Raw genomic sequence first — 19,103 nt, 5'->3', positions numbered from 1 at the left:
GTGAGTGAATTTATGTGACATTGATATACTTACTACATAAGATACTTCTTAAAAATGTGTATATATACTATTCTGTGCCAGTATCAGTAGTGAGAGTACGTTGTTCATGCTGAAAATTTCAACAACAAGAAGTGCTTAGCAGCTGTTATATACACCAGTGGTTCCCAAACCTGGTCCTGGAGGCACCCCAACACTTTACGTTTGATCAAACACACCTCATCAGCTCATTATAGAGACTCCAAAATCTAAAATTGGTGTGTGAGAGAAAGGAGACATGCAAAATGTGCAGTGTTGAGGTGCCTCCAGGACCAAGGTAGGGTACCACTGGTGTATAGCAGTGGTGTCCAATACTGCACTTGGAGGGTTACTGTCCTGCAGCGTTTAGCTGAAACCCAATTAAACACACCTGAACCAGTTAAACAAGGTCTTTATAGGCACACTAGTAACCAGACAGGAAAGGTGGAGGTGCGCTCCAGGAAAGAATTTGGACACCCCTGGTGTATAGTATGTTATGGGACACAGAGAAGAGTCAGTAAAAACTCGACAAGCGCGAACTCTGCTGGTAAAGCTGTGGAACTGCAGACTGACGACATGCGGATGTATAACGTCATCTGAGCCAGATTTTGCTGAACACAGATCAGCATTTGAGGACGACTTGATCAGTAAAGTGCTTTGCACTAGAGTTTGTATAGCGTATGCTACGTCTAATATGCATTGCTTTTCTAGTAGTGATCTGCAAATGTATATTCATGTAGGCTATTTGTTAACCATATTATGTAAAAGCGGCATATGCATGTATTTCTTTTATTTATATATTGTATTTTAACTTTTTTTGACAAAATGTAAGCACATCTAACTTCTGTATTATACATTATACATTGACTAAATAATATAGCCCTATATACATAAACATATTTTCTGGTTTATTTGGCTTGTTGTGAATTAATGATGTAGAGAAATTCTGCCCTTACACAAATCTGAAAATATCTGACAAATATGGCTTTTAAAAAAATTATATTTAATTCATTCTTTATTTGTTTGTGTGTGTGGTGGGGTGGGGGTGGTGTCTGTGCAGGAAGGAAAGAAAGAGCACAAATAACCGCATTTTAGCTTGTTTCACTATAAATATGAGAACATACATGGCAACATGAAAGCTAAATATAGCCGTGGAAAGCCTGCAGTACACAGAAGAGCTTTTCTGTCATGAGTCACAACCCTCTGATGCCCTGCTGCTCACGCTCCTCATCATCACACTCTTCCTCTTTCTACAGAATGATATTGATGGAGTACTTGCCTCCAAATCACAATCCCTGTCCACTGTTCCGAATTATTTGTAGGTACTCATTATGATAGACACTTTTATCCTAGGTAACTTATGACCTGCATCTTCAGAAATGTTTCATACTGGCAAATCAGTGAACACGGTAACAAGGTATTGGTATTTGTTATTTACCAAAATGTCCTTGAAACATGGCCCTGCAGTACTGTGAGTATTGTTAGCTCTTGTATGTTTGCGAATAGAATAGAATAAAACAGAATTAGGAAATATATATATATATATATATATATATATTTATTGATTGATTGATTATTATTTTATTTTTTTTGTGGTTTCCAATAATCCTCGGCACCTACAACATTAAAGAAATTAATTGAAATTAAATAAACATAAAAAACAAAGTAAAAAAAGAAAGCTAAACAAACAAAAAAAAACTAAAGGAAAACAGAAAATATAAATATATAATATAAAATTTTTTATTCAAAATATTAACTAAAACTAATATATCAAAGTTACACACATATTTACCCACAAGAGAACAACGTAAATAATTAAGATTAACCAAAAAACATAATATAAATATACCAATCAATCAATACAATAATAAACATCTAGATGAAGCAGAAAACTTATATTTCTATTTGTTAAGTTGCTTTAGAAAAATGGTTCTAAAGCAAACGCTGAAATGTAATATTATTTCTTATATCAATAAATCCAATAATTCACAACACAAAACGTAATGTCCAAATGAGAAAATTTCTGTGGTATTATTCAATAGTGAAACTGAGATGTAGTTAATGGGAAGTGGAACTATGGTTAACTGCTCTGTCTGGCACAGAAGCACTGCAAGTGAATGGAGATCTCTCAGGATTAGTGGATTGAGAGTGACTGTTCAGTATGAAGCTCTTGGCACGGTCTGAATGAACAGAACTGAATGTCCTGTAAAGGACAAATCATAAAAAGCCCATCACCTTCAACTTAACCTTTCCAAGACAGAACTGCTTGCAATTTCACTATCCAGTTAGATGCATCATCCACAACTCCTTCAAAAACAGCCAGAAGCCTTGGAGTTATGATTGATGATCAGCTGAATTTCTCAGACCACATTGCTAAAAAACGCCCAGTCCTACAGATTTGCTTTATACAACATCAGAAAGGACCTTTCTTTCGGGAAACATGCTTCACAACTCATTGTTCAAGCTCTTGTCCAGACTGGACAATTGCAATGCTCCCTTGGCAGATCTTCCAGCCAATTATATCAAACCTTTACAGCTAATCCAGAATGCGGCTGCAAGATTAGTCTTTAACAAGCCGAAAAGAGCGCATGTAACACCTCTTTTCATCAGTGCGCAGTGGCTAGCAATAGCTGCTCGCATAAAATTCAAGGCAAACAAAAAACACTTGACCCTCTAACACTTGCACTCTCTATTCTCACTACTTGTTTTCTCTAAAAAAAAAGTCTCCTTGTTTTCTTTTTATTTATTATAACAAAATTATATGTATTGGTCTAAAAAAAATTCTGCTAAATGACTAAATGTAAATGTCTGGTTGACAGTTTTTTGCATCTTATCCTCATGTCAGCAGGATGGCAGAGAATGTGAAATAATCGCCTGAATCAGGGACGCTCTGCTAGGCATGCCACTGCATACCCTTGAACTGTCATCAGTGAAGCTTAGCGTGTGTGTGTGTGTGTGTTTGTGTGTGTGAGTCTTACCATGACTGATTATGAAATCACGTCAGATGAGGATCATGGTTTATCTCAGCACTGATGCAGTAGGACGTTATAGGACATGAGAATGAGGAGGGATAGCTGTTCTTCATTACAGTAAAGTGAGACGCTGTATCACTTTACAGATTTAGCTGTAAGATGCATGAGTGGCTACAATGGTGGTAACAGATATCCTACTATTCCAAACAACTGAGAACATTTCTTCTTCCCTAAAAAGCTTTTAGTAAGTGATTTGCCCTCTTCATCACACATTGTGGTTGCAATAACTTTACTGTAAAAATATAGTAGCAGCATGTTATTTTTTATTTAAATTCACAGGGGAAAATGTATGTTTTAACACGACATAATGCAGCATAAAGAAATAGTTTACCCAAAGGTGAAAATTTACTCACCCACAAGGGATCCGAGATTCCTCTATTTATAATATTGCTTTTTTTTTTTCTTCAGGGAAAAGAAGTCATCTAGTCTAAATCTTTTCGCTTCACAAGACATTAATTGATGGAATGTAGTAGTATGGATTACTTGTGGATTATTGTGATGTTTTTATCAGCTTGACTTTATCTCGACTTTATCAGTCGGAGACAAGAATGCATTCTTATTTGAAGCCAAAATAATCACATATCATTTTGAAAAAACTGATTATAGATTCCCAAGTACATACCATTCCTCATCTTACACAACCTGACAGTGTAGCAAGAATCAATCTGACTTGCTTACCAGATTCAGTCTATTCCCACAGGCCTTGAAATCCACAGAGGCAGCATTTCTGTAACTTGAACTCTGGTTTTCTTCATGGCACTTACTCTTTTGTTACCAATTGACTTCCATGAACAAAATACATTAGAAGTCAATTTGAACTGAAACTGTATGACTTTCTTCAAAATATATTATTTTGTTGTTCCACAGAAGAAGGAAAGTTTTGCTTTTCGGGCTGAACTATTCATTTAAATAAAAAAAGTTGCTCATTTTATTGTCATCAGCCTGAATTGACTCAACAACCACATGATTTGAAGTATTCATGTCCAGTGCAGGCTGTTTGTTTAAATCCCTGTGTACTGTATTAGTGATGCTTGCCTTAGCCAACACCACTAATAAAAGGCCACTTCAGTGTTGTCACCAGCTGTGCCATCCTAAGCAAAAACATCTCTGCAGAAATTGCTTACAACATCCTTGAGGCCAAACTGCATCTGTGACAAGGAACTAGAGTTTGCAAGATTCTGCTTCACACAGATAAGAAGCTCTGTGAAGGAGCAGTCCTATTAAAACCAGACCTAAGTATGCATGAATTCAGATTTGGCTTTTCATTTTGGCTTTCTGAGCACCTTCTCATCAATGCATTCAGCACTAGAAATTATAATGTGAAACAGCAAGTCCACTGTAGCTCAGCCAAGCAGGATTATCATGGTTAATGAAAACCATAAAACATTTTTATTTAATTTACCTTGATGTACTAAAATAACTACAACTAAATCTGAAATAAAATTAATGAAATTTATGTAGACACACACCTTTTTTAATGTATGTATTTTTAATGTATGATATATATATATATATATATATATATCATACATTAAAAATTAAAAATGACAAGAACACATAGTAATATTTAAACTAAAATTGAAAAAAAAATATTAAAAATAAAAATGTATTCAAAAGATTACAAAAACTATAAAAGTATCTCAACCACACTAAAATAATATGCTGCCAAGATGCATGACTTATAAGAAATACTGCAGGTTATGGACTAAAACAAAAGAAAAAGTATTGTTTGCAGAATCCTGGATGATTATGATTTACTGACAGCAGTTGCATGATGCTTCGATCACCCACAATGAGCATTTCACTAGCAGCTGGAGTAAACTGGAAAAGCTGATTGAAAACATTATTTTTTGCAGATCTGTTTGGTGATGCTTATGGTGCAGAAGAAACACAGCTGTCAAGAATTGTAACGGAGTCAATCAAACTCATGTTCTCAGTAAAGAAATTCTATTTATTGTTCAAAGGAAGTCTGTGGAGAATTACAGCAGTACACAAGACTGAACAGCTGCCTTTATCACATAACACAGTACAGACAAGAATGAGGTCAAAACTTATATGAATAGTGAAATTAGTAAAAAATCACTATGGCTCCCAGGTGGTGTGTATGGCTAATTCTTGTGGTTACATAAGGCCTGAAAATTCAAACGGTCAGGAAAGGGATTTCACTCCTTTTTCTCTGATCAAATTATAAATGTATAACACCCACTCAATATCAGTAAGAGAAGGATAACAGAGGGAAGTTGCTAACAGGCACACACATTTTGACAGATCTGGGAGAAGAGGAGAAAACAGGTCGCAATAAGACTTAGAAATGTGACAACTTAATATGCAGAGAAACAGACTGTTGAGAAAAAAAAAAGATTAGTGTTATATTTTCATTTGGGATGCTGAAAAATGGAATACAAACTAAACTGAGAACTTTTTCCAAGTCCAGTTTGTATATTTCACAATTCTGTCATTAATTTTCTATGTTCTTCCAACCATAAAGACTATAGGAAATGTATGGAAAACCAGTACGAAATATTTCCCTAGATATAATTGCATCCGAGTTTTATTTGTTTAAATAGCCTGTTCAGGAAGCATTTATAATTGATTCTATATTGATGTCTATATATAAATATATTTCTGTATATATATATATATATATATTTTTCTGTATATTGTTTTTAAAAATAAATCTATTTAAACCCAGCTGGGTGTTGTTCTACATTTGATTTCCTTTCCAGTTATGTCACCAAAGCTCTCCATGTATTAAATTCGAAAACTACTAAATTTGTCCCAGTTGGATGTTTCAGACAAACCAGTATCATTCCTTTTAAGGGAAGAGCCAAATCAAACCCAGTATCAATGGTAAATTTAGTGGCATCAGCCCCAATGCACTTCCCAATTTAGTACATACAATCAAGAGTAATTTGCTCTCAAGATGCAAGAGGAAAACAAAATAAAACTCACCGGCCCGTGTGAAACTCAGTCTTCACAGTGGGCCGGCGGAGCACAGTTTTAAAGCACCATTTTAACTGTTTGTACATTGTTGCTTGAACTGTATTGTGTGTCCACGAGTTGAACTTTTTAACAACCTCCAATTTTTACATTGTTTGAACTGAGTCTTTTATATATATATATATATATATATATATATATATATATATATATATATATATATATATATACATACATACATACATACACACACACACACGAATTAGCAGAGAAAACGTCCTGAATGAGCTAACTATGAGATTCACACCACATCATTCAGATGATGCTGGTTTGCTCTCCATCATATGGAACAACACCAAAAACACTAATATAGTAGACATATTCATCGAATCTTGATACACTAACACTAAACATCCCTGTCGACTCGTTTGTGAACTCAGTAACTCAAGTCTCTGGGAGACTTGAAAGAGTGTTTTTTTTTTTCTTTTTTTCTTTGTAAAGGGGAGAACTTTCAAAATGACAAGACCTATAGAGCAGCCAGCAGAAATATCCATTTATCTAGCCAAACATCTATACTGCTTTAAAAACAGGATTCTCTTACATATACATGACAGTGTTTATCAGTCAGACCTCTTTATTCGCCGTGGAGCATTAATGTTCTTCGTTTCATGCACGGTAATTCTTTCCCCTCCTGCGCGCGCGGTTCTCGCTCTGTGCGGGTCAGTCGTCATCCAAGTCGTCGCCCTCCGACTCTTCTCCAGCTCTCCGTTCGTACGCTTTATCTCTGTGCCGCTCCTGGATCTCCTTCATCTCCTCGGCGTAGCGGCAGAACGCTCCGCCGAACTTGCTCCACGCTTTGAAGGGTATCGTGATAGAGTTTCTGTAACTGGGCTTCACCTCGCTCACCCGCAGAAACACCCCGTACTTGTTGGAGCCCACGTCGAAGAAGAACCGCTTGGAGTCCACCGAGATTGACGTGCCCTCAGGGAGCTCCCCGTAGCCTCCGGCGCCGCCGCCGCCGACCAGCTCCTCCTCGTCCCCGCCGTAGTCGTCGATCAGTTTGGCCAGAGCGTCGCGGAACTCGATGAGACCCTGAGCTGGAAGGGCGATGGTTTGCCCGGATTGCATGCCGCCCCCGGGCACACCTCCTCCGACGCCAAAGCCACCAGGCCCGCGGTTGACGGTTTGACGGATCCGGAGGAACCTCCCCCGCTGGTTCTCCTTTAGATCGAGGTAGTATTTGCGGTTTTCCCTCACTAGGAACTCGCTCTTCAAGGCCCGTCTAGGCCCGCCGTCCTCGCCGCTGGAGGACTGAGCGATCTGCTCCGGGGTGCTGGGTCCTAGCTGGGCGTAGTGCTCGATGAAGTCCCCCAGGTAGTCCCGAAACTCCGCCGCGACTGACATGGAAAGTGTCAAGCGACTTTTGGAGCCCCCAGCGCCGACCTCGGCGATCTTGATGAACCTGCCCTTCGAGTTTTGCTTCACGTCCAGATAGAAGCGCTTGTTTTGGATGTCAAGCCGTTTGGACGCCAGCTCCTGGGTCTCTTGATCCCTCTGGAAAGGCTGGAATCCGCTTCCTCCTCCGCCGCTGCTTCCACCGCGCTCACTCCCGCTATCCCCATCCGCCATCTTCACCATCACCCAGAGCTGCGTCCCCCCCACCCCCCCCCCCGTACTCCATCAGGTCCCGCCTTCGGAGGCATCACAACGTCGTATGATTGGCCCATAGCTCTGGAACGTCATCTCCTTAGGAACATTTTGGATTCGGCGTTTGACGTGTCAATCATAAATTCGCTTCTCCAATTGGATCGCAATATGTCCGTTATGCGGGTAAACACCTATGGTAAACACTAGCCTGGGTGCCAGCCCGAACCCCGCCCACAACATTTTTTGGACGGAAAGTTCTGCTTAGAATATGAGTATGACGAAGTCAGGTTAGGTAAACACCGAGTACTCGTTCTCTTTGGATCACTAGGACTGTCTGTCAATGTATAAAACCCACCCTGTTTTGACAGAACCATTGGCGATTGGTGTACAGCAGTGTCGATAACGTGTTAACACAAGCACTTTATTGGAGATAACACTTGGCCTTTCCAACTGTACATAGAAAATACACCTATTACAGTTTTATATCCATTTAAATATACATAGCCTATCAAAACTTCTAAATAAACTTGTCACAGTAAGTTTAAAAGGAGAAAATTTTCTCGTTTACAAAATTTTAATAGGCCTACTTTTAATTTTTTAAATAAATAGACAAAAGTTTAATGAGTGATAAAAAAAATTATACAGTTCCTACAAGATATTTTTTAAAATGTCTTTTAGTTTCTGAATAATACCATTTTCTTAATAATAATCATAAAAAAAATTATTAAAGGGGATCATATAATGCGATTTCAATTTTTCCTTTCTCTTTGGAGTGTTACAAGCTGTTTGTGAATAGATAAGATCCCTAAAGTTGCAAAGACTAAAGTCTCAAATCCAAAGAGATCCGAGTGGGGGACCTATGACATCACTCTGTAGGCGGATCATATCTTCCAGAAGAAGTGTGTTATATTTTATTTTGAGATATTGGAATTGGTAACATTGCAATGCATTGTTTAAAGCTATATCATTATTGTGAAATGCTTCAGTAAGTCATAGCCCCGGGGCACAGTGAGGTCTTCTCGCACTCGTCTCCGTTTTGTTTTGTTTTTTTGCCTAGAAAATAACATCATAGCTCCACAACTTTTTTTTTAAAAAATTTTAAATTAAGACTCATCCACCCCCTCCTAAAACACCTCGTTCAAACACGCCCCCAAATGTCTATGTCTAATGTCTATTCAACCCAAATATTCAGATGTGTGCAGCACATTTTATGGAGGACAGTATGGTAAGGGGCGTAACAATTCCGTCACACGCTTAAGGCATTCAGCCAATCACAACGCACTGGATAGCTGGCCAATCAAAGCACACCTGGCTTTTCAGAACGATGAGCTTTGTAAAAAACTATGTGTTTCAGAAAGGCAGGGCATAGAGGAGAAACAATAATGTACAATATTTTTTAAAACAATATTTTTTTAACCTTAAACCGCATAAACACATTTCATTATACCAAATAAAATAATGTTCTTTTAGCAACATATAACCCCTTTAAGTCTTCAGACTTGTGATAAAAATTATTGCTAAAAGGCTATACAAATTCAGAAATGTTTACATTCATGTTTATACATAGCCAGGAAAAAAAAAAAAAGATACACTGGCAACCTAATGCAAAGTAAATATTTTACAGATAATATTAAAAAATTTGTTCTGGCCTTAGCACAATGGAAGTATGAAGATTATTATTCATTTACTGTACAACACGTTTTCTAAGAGCTGGCAAAATCTCTCTGGACCCCTCACACCCAGCATTGCTCTTTGAACTGTTGCTGTCTGGCCAGAGCACTGAGCACCAGACATAGGAAAAGTTTCTTTCCTCAGGCCATCTACCTCATGAACAGTTAAATATTCTCTCCACTGCTCAATAAAACGTGCAATACCCAACCATATTTATTATACGTATGTTACTGATTTTATATATCTTTCATCTATCCACATTCAATTGCATAATTTGTCTATAGCATATCTGTACATACATTATATCCTTATATCCTAGTTTACTGTCTCTTTTGTCTTTGTGACCCTGGACCCAAACCAGTATTAAGTCGCTGGGTTATATTTGTAGCAATAGCCAAAAAAACAGTGTATGGGTCAAAATTATTGATTTTTTTCTTTTAAGCCAAAAATCATTAGGATATTAAGTAAAGATCATGTTCCAATGAAGATATTTTGTAAATTTCCTACCATAAATATATCAAAACTTAATTTTTGATTAGTAATATGCATTGCTAAGAATTCATTTGGACAACTTCAAAGGTGATTTTCTCAGTATTTAGATTTTTTTGCACCCTCAGATTCCAGATTTTCTAATAGTACAGCAGTGGCCAAAGGTTTTGAGAATTACATAAATATTGGAAAAGTTGCTGCTTAAGTTTTTATAATAACAATTTGCATTTACTCCAGAATGTTATGAAGAGTGATCAGATTAATTGCATAGTCCTTCTTTGCCATGAAAATTAACTTAATCCCAAAAAAACCTTTCCACTGCATTTCATTGCTGTCATTAAAGGACCTGCTGAGATCATTTCAGTAATCGTCTTGTTAACTCAAGTGAAAATGTTGACGAGCACAAGGCTGGAGATCATTATGTCAGGCTGATTGGGTTAGAATGGCAGACTTGACATGTTAAAAGGAGGGTGATGATTGAAATGATTGTTCTTCCATTGTTAACCATGGTGACCTGCAAAGAAACGCGTGCAGCCATCATTGCGTTGCATAAAAATGGCTTCACAGGCAAGGATATTGTGGCAACTAAGATTGCACCTAAATCAACAATTTATAGGATCATCAAGAACTTCAAGGAAAGAGGTTCAATTCTTGTAAAGAAGGCTTCAGGGCATCCAAGAAAGTCCAGCAAGCGCCAGGATCGTCTCCTAAAGAGGATTCAGCTGTGGGATCGGAGTGCCACCAGTGCAGAGCTTGCTCAGGAATGGCAGCAGGCAGGTGTGAGCGCATCTTCACGCACAGTGAGGCGAAGACTTTTGGAAGATGTCCTGGTGTCAAGAAGGGCAGCAAAGAAGCCACTTCTCTCCAAAAAAAAACATCAGGGACAGATTGATCTTCTGCAGAAAGTATAGTGAATGGACTGCTGAGGACTGGGGCAAAGTCATATTTTCCGATTAAGCCCCTTTCTGATTGTTTGAGGCATTTGGAAAAAGGCTTGTCCGGAGAAGAAAAGGTGAGCGCTACCATCAGTCCTGTGTCATGCCAACAGTAAAGCATCCTGACACCATTCATGTGTGGGGTTGCTTCTCATCCAAGGGAGTTGGCTCACTCACAATTCTGCCCAAAAACACAGCCATGAATAAAGAATGGTACCAAAACACCCTCCAACAGCAACTTCTTCCAACAATCCAACAACAGTTTGGTGAAAAACAATGCATTTTCCAGCACGATGGAGCACCGTGCCATAAGGCAAAAGTGATAACTAAGTGGCTCGGGGACCGGAATGTTGAAATTTTGGGTCCATGGCCTGGAAACTCCCCAGATCTTAATCCCATTGAGAACTTGTGGTCAATCCTCAAGAGGCGGGTGGACAAACAAAAACCCACTAATTCTGACAAACTCCAAGAAGTGATTATGAAAGAATGGGTTGCTATCAGTCAGGATTTGGCCCAGAAGTTGTTTGAGAGTCGAATTCCACAGGTCCTGAAAAAGAAGGGCCAACACTGCAAATACTCACTCTTTGCATAAATGTCATGTACTTGTCGATAAAAGCCTTTGAAACGTATGAAGTGCTTGTAATTATATTTCAGTACATCACAGAAACAACTGAAACAAAGATCTAAAAGCAGTTTAGCAGCAAACTTTTTGAAAACTAATATTTATGTAATTCTCAAAACTTTTGGCCACGACTGTATATCGGTCAAATATGGTCTGATCCTAATAAACCATACATCAATGGAAAGCTTATTTATTCAGCTATGTATTCAGATATATAAATCTCAATTTAAAAAAATTGATACTTACTTACATATTTATTTTTACTCACTTATTTTTATTTGGTTATTTGCGTCTTGTCACTTCTCAACCTGACTGTGTCCTGGAAGCTTCTGTGTGTACTTGACAATAAAGCTCTTTCTGATTCTGATATATATAAATTTTCACGCTAACTAGTACTTGCCTTTTTACAAATTGTATAAATGTTTTTATGCACAGAAAATATACAACAGCGTTTATGTTTTTTTCATAAGTAAGGGTGTCATATAAGACGGTCCTTTGCATAATTTTTTTTTCAAAGTCCCTGACTTGGTGCAAATACATTTTAGTTATAGTGCATCTAGTATTAATCCTCGCCGATTTATTATTACCCAAAAATGTTTTAACACTTCATTTTGAGTTCTTGTCGTTTTTGTCAGGTCACTTGGGACTTTTAAACAAAGGTTAAGTGCTTTCTGTGAAATTTCAGGCAGTGTCACTGTCAAGTCCCGCCTACGTGCTATCCGCACATCGATGGGGGATGGTAGACGCAGCTACATGACGATTTCTCATTGGCCTTCTCAAAATTCGAACCAACAACAGACGTTTTGATTGGCTGCTTCCACTGCTCGGTGTGCCTCTAGTGTTCGCTGCTGAACGGGGTTTATTGTTCCTCCGAGTCAAGAGCGAAATAGATTGTAGATAGACCTCCCCGGATCCCATTCAAAGTAATACTTCGCTGAAATGGTATGTAATTCTTCAGTACTGGTCTGTATAACTGTTTTCTGCAACGAGAAATATCCCTCCTTTTTGTTTTAGAGCTTAGTTGTCGTCTTCTTTAAGATTTTGCGCTAGCGCTGAGCTAACGCTGGTTGGATTTTGCTCTTGCTAGCTCGCGGGAGTAGCTCGTGTATAGCCGTTGTGTAATCGCTATTTATTTTATCACGACGTATATGGTCCCGGTTTAAATGATTAACGTATTGAGCCTGGCTATCGTATTAATTTGAACGGTTTTGTTGATATAACGGTCGCAGCTGTTGTAAAACTTCTCCGAGCAGGATGGCTAAGCTAAACTATCCATCAGTGGCAGCGTGGAACTCGCTCGCGATCAGTTCATATAAACTTTATTTACAGTAACTATACAGTTCTTCAGAGACCAGCGATTCCTGAGAATTGCGTTATGCATTATTTGCGTGTATAGGTTAATGTCAGAAAAGCTGATCAGTTTTAGCGTGGCAGACAGTCATATGAGCGGGAGATTTACCTGCTTTAACGTGTTCTTAATCGACTAATTGGCGTTCATTGCAGTGGCAGATGGCACTGCTTAAAGTTTTTAGGTAAACTTTAATTAATTTCGAAAGAAAAGCAGGATTGTATTCATAATGGATGTTTTAATCATACCTTCTGGGCGGGAAATGGTGCATATTGCCAAGAGAAGTGGATATTTTTTGGCACTTTGTTAATTGCTGAAGTATTCGGGGTTGTTACTTGCATACGAGTAATAAAATGTTTTGATGACTTGCACAATAGTTGACACACTTAACTATAATAGTTAATTTTTTTTTAATGTAAAAGGGGAATGTTTTTTGTAAATATACTATTTATTATTAATAAAGTGTTTATTCTGCAATATTAAATTTGCAATTAAATTTTTAAATATAAAAATGAAATATGTAAATACACTAATTATGCTTTTTCAGTATTGTTACAAATAAAATATTATGCACTTTGGAATATTGTTGCATATCAAAATTCCATGTTAAATTAAATATTGCATTAAATATGTAAAATGTAATTAGGTTTTGTTAGTAAACGGGTTACATATATTCTGCAAATGTTATTTTTACATAATGTAAAAAAATTATGCAATTAAATTTTGTGTATTGTTACATTTTACATAATATTAAATATGTAATACTTAAATTTCTATATGTAAAATTAATTGTTTTATTTTTCAATATGCTTTAAATATACTGAAGGAAATTCAAATGGTTACATACTGTTATTGATTATTCTGATTGTTTTGTGCACTGAAATGCTTGAATATGTTTGTATCTGAGTCCATGTATTTGCTTTGTAGGCAGGAGGAAAGGCAGGTAAAGACAGTGGCAAGGCCAAGGCAAAAGCAGTGTCTCGCTCACAAAGGGCTGGACTTCAGGTAAGCCTTTTTTTTGTGTGTGCTGTTTTTTTTTTCTTGTTTAAATGTTCATTTGTTAGATATCCTTCAGTCAGATGGGTGTAGTTGAGGAATTTGTTAGGTCGCAATTGTCAAAGAAAATGTCTGATTTCTAAGGGAATGCATATCTGAAATCTGTAGTTCCCAGTGGGTCGTATCCACCGGCACTTGAAGACCCGCACTACAAGCCATGGTCGTGTGGGAGCAACAGCAGCCGTCTACAGTGCAGCCATCCTTGAATATCTGACAGCTGAAGTAAGATTCGGTGCATCTCACCTTCAAAACTGCAAAGCAAATTAGTGTAGCATGCTACTAACAGTGTTTAATTCTTGTTGTAGGTTTTGGAGTTGGCAGGAAATGCTTCAAAAGATCTAAAGGTGAAGCGTATTACTCCTCGCCATCTACAGCTGGCCATTCGTGGAGATGAGGAGTTGGACTCCCTCATCAAGGCAACCATTGCTGGTGGTGGTATGTTTAATTTCTTTATGTGCTGATTGCAAACATGCTGCCCTCTTGACAAATGAGGATGTTAAGCACTTGTATGTTTGCTGACTTCTTGCAGGTGTGATTCCTCACATCCACAAGTCCCTGATTGGTAAGAAGGGTCAGCAGAAGACTGTGTAATTGCCGTTGGGGTCACTATGCTGACATGGACTCAAGAACTTGCGTTTGGGATGTGACCAGATCGGCTTGTTCATCCATTCTCTTTTTTTTTTTTCTTTTTTTTTTAAACTTTAAGTTAATATTAATGTTATAGTAGCTAACCACAAGTGATTTGTAGAGTTTTGTGTTAATGTTATATTGCCAAAACTAGAATGGCAAATAAGCCCCGTCCCCATCAACCCAAATGTCAGGTATTTCAGAGAGAGACAAACAGGAAGTGTCTGATCTTTCCTGCCGTGACTGTGGAATTGTTTGTTGAATTGGCCAGAGCTATGGAGCTGTTTTATACTGAAAAACGGAAATGATAAAAACATTTTATACAAAACAAAAAATGTTGTTTGTTCTTTTTTTGTGTTGTCTTCCTCTGCACATAACAAAAATATGAAAGACAATCGCATTTAAACCTATAGATAGTGAGATAAATACACTTAAATCTACTTTTTAACATAGAAGCGCACCTTTACATGTTCAATTCTTTTGTCTTTGAAATATAGTGTTCATTTAATTGAAGTACGTTTCTTTTTCCACACCTGTATGTATATGATCTTTAAGATTAATATTAGTTGAATGAAGAGCAAAGATAGTTAGTGTGATCAGTGTAGTCTGTATGCACTGTAACTCGTTTTGGATACAAGCGTCTGCTAAATGCATTAATGTAAATGTGTGCATTTTATAATTGCACACAGACTGTGGTCTGGGCCATTTTAAAACGTCTTCAAAAAAAAAGGATCACACTGTGATGGTTAAAAGTCTGAATGTTAAACCAGCGGATCTTCCGACCATGTAATAAACCATTCCAACATTTTTTTGTGATGTTTTTATAAAATGTCACAAAGTGTGGACGTTAGGTGGCGATCAAAGACCACATAATCGTCGCGAATCAGTTTGAATTCTCTTTAGATATTTTAAATCTCCTATTTGCGTGTGGGAGGATATACCTGTGAGTCTAAAATAAATACATAATTAACTTCACCGTGCATTAAACAAGACATTTTGATGACAGCACTCCTGTGTGCAGTTGACCGAACCAGATCAGTTGGAGTATACAGTGTTGTTCTTGTGCACCTGTGTCAGATCGGTTGTTTAAAGCATTTTCACTCTGAAATACACAAATCCCCCATGTGGGTTCTTCTGGATTTTCTGCATAACCTTTAGTATGTTTACACACGGTCAGACTTGTTATAGAGAACTGGCCGATGCACAAGCACCGATTTATAGCTCATCTAATGTCATTTGTCTACATTAACCCTTTAGGTACCAAATTAATCTAAAGGAAGTCTGTGTAGCATCACAAAACTAAAAACATTCATACAGATGCAGAATGATGGTTTTAAATGTCCCATACAGCTGCAGCAAGGTTAATAGTTTTAATCTGACCATGTAGCGCGCGCGTGTGTGTGGGTTGTGTGTGTTAGACCTCACTGTTCTGCTGCGTAACGTGTCATATTGAACAGTTTTAACCTGGCTGGGAATTAAAACAAGATCTCCCACACGACTGCAGGCTTTGGGTTTTGGGACATCTGCAATGCAGAAGCCTATATATAGCAGAGAGATGGAGGAGAGCGATGGAGGGAGGGGGCTGAGGACAAATACAATATTATCAATGGAAAAGTTGCCAGTCCCACAAATATTATTCAGTACTGCAGGTTTTTAGTGCTTCTTTGAAGTTTTATTTTAAGATAGCAATTTAGAGTAATTGCACTGGTAAACATCACCAATGTCCAGTAAAAAATATCACCATGGAGATTTTTTTTTGTTATAGTGCATTATGAGTTTCAAATAGGTGATTAAACCATATAAATAGAAGTATAAATATGAAAATTGTGCATAAAAAAAAAATAATAATATATATATATATATATATATAAATAATTAATAATAACTGTCCTTATCATGTGAACTTGTGTTCAGTGCTTAGTTTCCTCTATTACTTCAGCAATGAATAAATATCTCATTATTACTTTGCTCGACATTTGAATGTGTAATCATAACCATTGATGTTCACTGAGATTATTTCTGGCACATAATCATTACTGAGATGAAGCTGTCTTTAAATAATTTAGCTGCATGAAATATTTCAGGACTTCTTTTAGCAGGAAATGGATATGCTTAGTCAGAGTACTCTACATTTGAGTCGGTGGTTGACCATCTGCAAAATATGTTCACCATACAATGCACGATGTGGTAAAATATTTTTAAGTAATGACCACTAAACTTTGTGTTGTGCCAGTTACTTCTTGCATTAAGAAATCATTTAAACAAAAATCAATAATTCCATGTATTTACATTTTTACAAGTCTCTTATGCTCATCAAGATTCTATTTATATTATTACATTTATAAAATGTTGTGAAATATATTTTTGATAAATAGTTAAATTCACAAGAACATAATTTATTTGAAATAGAAATCTAACATTACGAACGTCTTTACAGTCACTTTTGATCAATTTAACATCCTTGCAGAGTGAAAGTTAATAATAATAATAATAGTAAAATCTTACTGTATTGTATGCTATTTGTGTAAAGCATTTAATGTACATGAATATGTTACTGTAAGTAGAACTACCCAACTACAGCGCACTAAACATCCAATGCAAATCATTTAAAGGTTATGATAATCCTGTATGACTCTCTCAGAGGTAAATGAGACAAATCTCATATGGAATAGCCAAATAATAAGAATCACCCACTGTCACAGATTTCGATGTGATTGATTCTCAAAGAGCTGAGAGCATTACATTTTGGAGTTGCTCTGGATTCGTCCAGCCAAGAACAGGAGATGTGCCGTCAGCAGAAGGAGTGTTTGCTTGATGCATAATTTATAAGCTCTGTCTAGTTTCCCCTCATAGGACATGAGGTAATAAAATACACATCAGTCTAAATCCTACAAAAAAAATAAAAAAAACAATTCTAAAGCCTTTCATGTTAACTGCACTACATCTCTCACGCTGTCTAGTCTCTGTTTCCCTGGGTGTCCACTAGTGGGCTCACTTCCCCTTAGGCACTTCACCGTAGGCACTGAATTCCTCTAGTCTGGTCCTGTCTTCACAGTAATTGCACTCCTGTTAATTGCACCAGGTGCAGTCACTTTATTGTCATTAGCCTCCCTATAAATACCAGTCTTTCCATGTTGTTTGTATGGAGTCCTTACCCTTCGTGTTATCAGCCTTCTCGTCTTCCGAGATTCCCCTTCGTCTTCTCGTCTTCCGAGATTCCCCCTAAACTCTCGCCTTCCGAGTTCCCTTTCCTGTTCCCTCCTTTGTTTATTTATTTGTTTGTTTATTTTGGACTGTCTGTTTGGCTTTGACCTTGGCTTGTTCGACCACGATTTGGATTACCCTTGATTTAATAAATACTAGCAATTGGATCTACTCTCTCCTGTGTCTCTCTGGTACACGAATCTTCACAGAAGGACTTCATCCTAAAGAGATCCAGCAGTATGTCTATTGATATTTCCTCCCCAGTCACCGAGCGGGTGAGGAATGGTTTCGAGGGTACTCGCCTGGTCGTGTTTCGTGTGACCAGGGGAGGTCGCTCAGGATTGAGTGGTCGAGAGGAGGTCCGGCATCACTCTCCAATATGTCCCCCTGTCGACCCTGAGTTCAGATGGGAGCCGCCGTCTCACCATTGTGGACGGAGAGGTGAAAGGAGGCGCAAGTCTGCCGAGCCAGCGCCGCTGCACAAGATGGCTGCCTGTCCAGTGCCTCTGCACAAGATGGCCGCCAGCTCAGTGCCGCTCGTGGACCCTCCAGAGTCGAGTCAGGTGCTCGTGGACCCTCCAGAGTCGAGTCAGGTGCTCGTGGACCCTCCAGAGTCAGGGTTAGTCACCGTCGACCTTCCAGAGTCCGGGCTAGTCACCGTCGACTTTCCGGAGTCAGGGCTAGCTCCTGTTGACCTTCACGAGTCGAGTCAGGTGCTCGTGGACCCTCCAGAGTCAAGGTTAGTCACCTTTGACCTTCCAGAATCAGGGCTAGTCACTGTTGACCTTCCAGAGTCCGGATTAGTCACCGTTGACCTTCCAGAGTCAGGGCTAGTCACCGTGGACCTTCCAGAGTCAAGGCTAGTCACTGTTGATCTTCAAGGACCGAGTCAAGTCACTGGTGATCTTCAAGGACCGAGTCAAGTCACTGGTGATCTTCAAGGACCGAGTCAAGTCACTGGTGATCTTCAAGGACCGAGTCAAGTCACTGGTGATCTTCAAGGACCGAGTCAAGTCACTGGTGATCTTCAAGGACCGAGTCAAGTCACTGGTGATCTTCAGTCACTGGTGATCTTCAAGGACCGAGTCAAGTCACTGGTGATCTTCAAGGACCGAGTCAAGTCACCGGTGATCTTCAAGGACCGAGTCAATTCACCGGGGTTCTTCATGGGAGAATTCAAGTCACCACTGATCTTCATGAACAAAGGCAAGTCACCACTGATCTTCATGAACAAAGGCAAGTCACCACTGATCTTCATGAACAAAGGCAAGTCACCACTGATCTTCATGAACAAAGGCAAGTCACCACTGATCTTCATGAACAAAGGCAAGTCACCACTGATCTTCATGAACAAAGGCAAGTCACCACTGATCTTCATGAACAAAGGCAAGTCACCATTGATCTTCATGAACAAAGGCAAGTCACCATTGATCTTCATGAACAAATGCAAGTCACCAATGATCTTCATGAACAAATGCAAGTTACCAATAATCTTCATGAGCAGAGTCAAGTCAGCA

At 38.3% G+C, this 19,103-nt stretch overlaps 2 protein-coding genes and 1 long non-coding RNA gene across 3 annotated transcripts; 1 reads left to right on the top strand and 2 right to left on the bottom strand.

The window, feature by feature from the left end:
- Positions 1 to 4,977: 4,977 nt before the first annotated feature.
- purba (purine-rich element binding protein Ba) lies at positions 4,978 to 7,634 on the bottom strand. The gene has a single exon (XM_059548718.1). It carries the CDS (start codon positions 7,623 to 7,625, stop codon positions 6,708 to 6,710), a length of 918 nt encoding a protein of 305 aa, XP_059404701.1. The 5' UTR covers positions 7,626 to 7,634; the 3' UTR covers positions 4,978 to 6,707.
- Positions 7,635 to 7,650: 16 nt separating this feature from the next.
- LOC132139975 (uncharacterized) lies at positions 7,651 to 8,043 on the bottom strand. Its single transcript, XR_009433693.1, has 2 exons — positions 7,935 to 8,043; positions 7,651 to 7,825 (listed from the first exon to the last, which is right to left on the bottom strand). It is a non-coding gene; the product is annotated as an uncharacterized LOC132139975 (long non-coding RNA).
- Positions 8,044 to 12,138: 4,095 nt separating this feature from the next.
- LOC132139973 (histone H2A.V) lies at positions 12,139 to 14,723 on the top strand. Its single transcript, XM_059548717.1, has 5 exons — positions 12,139 to 12,293; positions 13,627 to 13,704; positions 13,864 to 13,977; positions 14,061 to 14,190; positions 14,285 to 14,723. Exons 1-5 carry the CDS (start codon positions 12,291 to 12,293, stop codon positions 14,344 to 14,346), a joined length of 387 nt encoding a protein of 128 aa, XP_059404700.1. The 5' UTR covers positions 12,139 to 12,290; the 3' UTR covers positions 14,347 to 14,723.
- The last annotated feature ends 4,380 nt before the right edge of the window (positions 14,724 to 19,103 follow it).

This window comes from Carassius carassius, chromosome 4 (assembly GCF_963082965.1).
Source record: "Carassius carassius chromosome 4, fCarCar2.1, whole genome shotgun sequence".
Taxonomy (NCBI): Eukaryota; Metazoa; Chordata; class Actinopteri; order Cypriniformes; family Cyprinidae; genus Carassius; species Carassius carassius.
The sequence above is the reverse complement of the archived record's forward strand: the minus strand, read 5'-3'. Positions and strand labels throughout refer to the sequence as shown.

What these genes read in the sequence shown, in the direction of transcription:
- purba (XM_059548718.1), bottom strand. Translation starts at nt 7,625, where the DNA reads ATGGTGAAGATGGCGGATGGGGATAGCGGGAGTGAGCGCGGTGGAAGC.
- LOC132139973 (XM_059548717.1), top strand. An exon ending in CACAAAGGGCTGGACTTCAG is followed by an intron (nt 13,705 to 13,863) that starts GTAAGCCTTTTT and finishes TGAAATCTGTAG; the next exon opens with TTCCCAGTGGGTCGTATCCA. An exon ending in GGCAACCATTGCTGGTGGTG is followed by an intron (nt 14,191 to 14,284) that starts GTATGTTTAATT and finishes GACTTCTTGCAG; the next exon opens with GTGTGATTCCTCACATCCAC.